Below are 2471 nucleotides of genomic sequence, written 5' to 3'. Positions count from 1 at the left end.
CGCTGGACTCCAGCCCCTGGACTCCAGCCACTGGACTCCAGCCCCTGGACTCCAGCCGCTGGACTCAGCCCCTGGACTCAGCCGCTGGACTCCAGCCCCTGGACTCAGCCGCTGGACCCAGCCGCTGACTCAGCCGCTGGACTCAGCCGCTGGACTCAGCCGCTGGACTCAGCCCCTGGACTCAGCCCCTGGACTCAGCCACTGTGTCAGCACGCGGCCGACGACCCAATTTGGATCGTCAGCCGTTAATATGATGACTTGTTATTAAACAAGAATTCTTATATCTTCCTTTCTTTGAAATATGTTTTAAAATCTTGTCAAACTGATTTGCTTACAAAAGCAGTAAAAGCTTAATTTTATTTTATTTTTTAATGTTGAGGGTTTTTTTCCAGGTTCGGGCCTGTAATCACAGATAATTGGTCGGTTTTGGGTCTGGCTCGGAAAAAAATGATACGGGTTTAGGATTTTTTTTAGGCCCAAATGCAACTCTAAAGCAGATGGCTGCTTGTCCTGAGCCTGGTTCTGCTGGAGCTTTTTTCCTCATGAGGGATTTTTTTCTTTGGCTCTCTTATGGAGACTGCAACGAAGTGAAAACTCAAAGTAATCTGCCGGCTCCTCATAAATATTAACTGATTTATATGAATGTTTCTGTTCAGTGCCCTGAGACGACTTCTGGTGTGAACTGGCGCTATATGTAAATAAACTGAACTGAATACTTACCCTCCTCTCTTTGCAATCATTTGCCTCTTAAATGTGCACGCACACATTTTCTGCGTGCATGGCAGCAGAAACCAGCTGAGGGACCAAGAAAAAATGAAAAAGTCCCCATTCAGCAAGCCTGTACACCTCACCCTCTTCTCAGTCTGCACCTCCTCCATTTTATTCTTTGTCTAAAAAACTCAAGCCTCTCCCCAGTTTGTCTGTTCACATTCTAATCTGAGATTAGGAATGACATATAAATGATTAGTGGTCTGAATCTGACCACAGATCTGCAGCAGCCACAGTGCTGGGGTGGAGCTGCTGCAGAAAAATGTTGGGTTTCTGCACACTGGCCAAGAGAATTGGTTGGGGGGGGGGGGGGGGGGGGCGTGTAATGAAAAACACATGGTCCAGGAAAATGAATTAGAAGTCTCTAATTCTGCCTGACACGCGCAGCTGCCTCTGCTTTGTGCCCAGTTATGTGGTGACTCCACCAGTTTGGTGAAAGCGACATTGTCCCCCCCCCCCCCCCCATCAGCCTCACCTTGCCTGGTCGAGATGTTCCTCTCGTTGCCCGCAGTGAGCACGACCTGCGCGTGGCTGCGCTCCAGGCCGAACAGTTCATCCTTCCCCACCCGGCTGCTCTTCCCAGACTTCATTGTTCCCGTGGGACCCACGGGGGCCAGGTAGCGGCCGTGGCAGTCGCGGAACGCCACCTTACCGGACAGGAACTCCAGCATGTAGCCGGTGTCCATGTCCGGCTTGGCGGCCAGGCCGCCGTCGTTGCGCAGGAAGCGGTTGTCGGAGGTCTCCAGGTGGTACCGCTGCTCCCGGTACACGAGCGTCACGAGCGAGTCCACCCCCCAGGGCACGTCCCGGTTTATTGACACCTCTCCGTGCGCGCTCAGGTGGGCGAAGCGTTTGCGCGCAAAGCTGTAGATGTTGACCTGCGGGTGCACGGCCAGGTGCACGCACCACTTCTCCGCCGGGGAGGCGGTCTGCGCGAAGCAGGTGATCCGGTCCTCGCTGCCGCCCAGGAAGCGGCCGTGGGGCTCGGACTGCAGCGACCACCGCCCGTCCTCGTGCGCGGTGAGGACGAAGCGGCAGTCCCGGCCGCGCGCCTCGCTGTCTGCGGTGACGTTGCCGTCTTTGTCCGCGGCCAGGTAGCGGCCCAGGTGGGAGGCGAGGTGCACGACGCTGCCGTCCTCCCCGGTCTGCTCCAGGGTCCAGGTCTGCTTCTTCTTCAGGCCGCTGGCGGACGCGTTGATCTTGAAGCCGAACGTCTCCGCGGTCAGATACTTGCCCGCGCTGTTGATGAGCCCCAGAGGGATCTGCAGCAAGTCCCCGCCGAGAGAAGACATGATGATGGAGGGGGAGAAGATGCGGGACTCGGAGACCAAAAGGACACCTCTGACAGATGATGATGATGATGATGAAGAGGAGATCCCTTGGCTAAAAACCCAGTCTGCTCCACCAGCTGCAGGAATGGATTTTTTTTTCCTCTCCAAAGGCGGAACACGCCTCTCTACACCCCCCCCTCCCCCCGCAATACAGTGAAATAAATAAATAAATATATTTTTATTTTCTCCTCTCTCTTGCTTCAGTTGAGCTCTGTTCACATCTTGAACACATATTCTCCAACTTTGAAACTGTGTTCGTGCCAGCAGGAAAACTATAAAAGTTCCCTTTTTGTATGAAGTTACCAAGAGTCAAATTTAAGAAAAGTTTAATGGAGTTTAAAGAATGTTTTTTTTTTCTTTTTCTTTATCCAT

The 2471-nt window shown here is 53.2% G+C and overlaps 1 protein-coding gene across 1 annotated transcript in view; it reads right to left on the bottom strand.

The window, feature by feature from the left end:
• Window positions 1-2108, bottom strand: part of LOC119422972 (fascin) — a 10624-nt gene extending 8516 nt beyond the window's left edge. Inside the window, exon 1 of the mRNA XM_037690383.1 lies at window positions 1244-2108. Within this exon, the coding sequence (XP_037546311.1) occupies window positions 1244-2060 (817 nt within the window). The 5' untranslated portion in view covers window positions 2061-2108. The remainder of the gene's footprint in view (window positions 1-1243) is intronic.
• Window positions 2109-2471: the final 363 nt, after the last annotated feature.

Source organism: Nematolebias whitei, chromosome 16, assembly GCF_014905685.2.
Source record: "Nematolebias whitei isolate Nwh7 chromosome 16, NemWhi1, whole genome shotgun sequence".
NCBI classification, from domain to species: domain Eukaryota; kingdom Metazoa; phylum Chordata; class Actinopteri; order Cyprinodontiformes; family Rivulidae; genus Nematolebias; species Nematolebias whitei.
The sequence above is the reverse complement of the archived record's forward strand: the minus strand, read 5'-3'. Positions and strand labels throughout refer to the sequence as shown.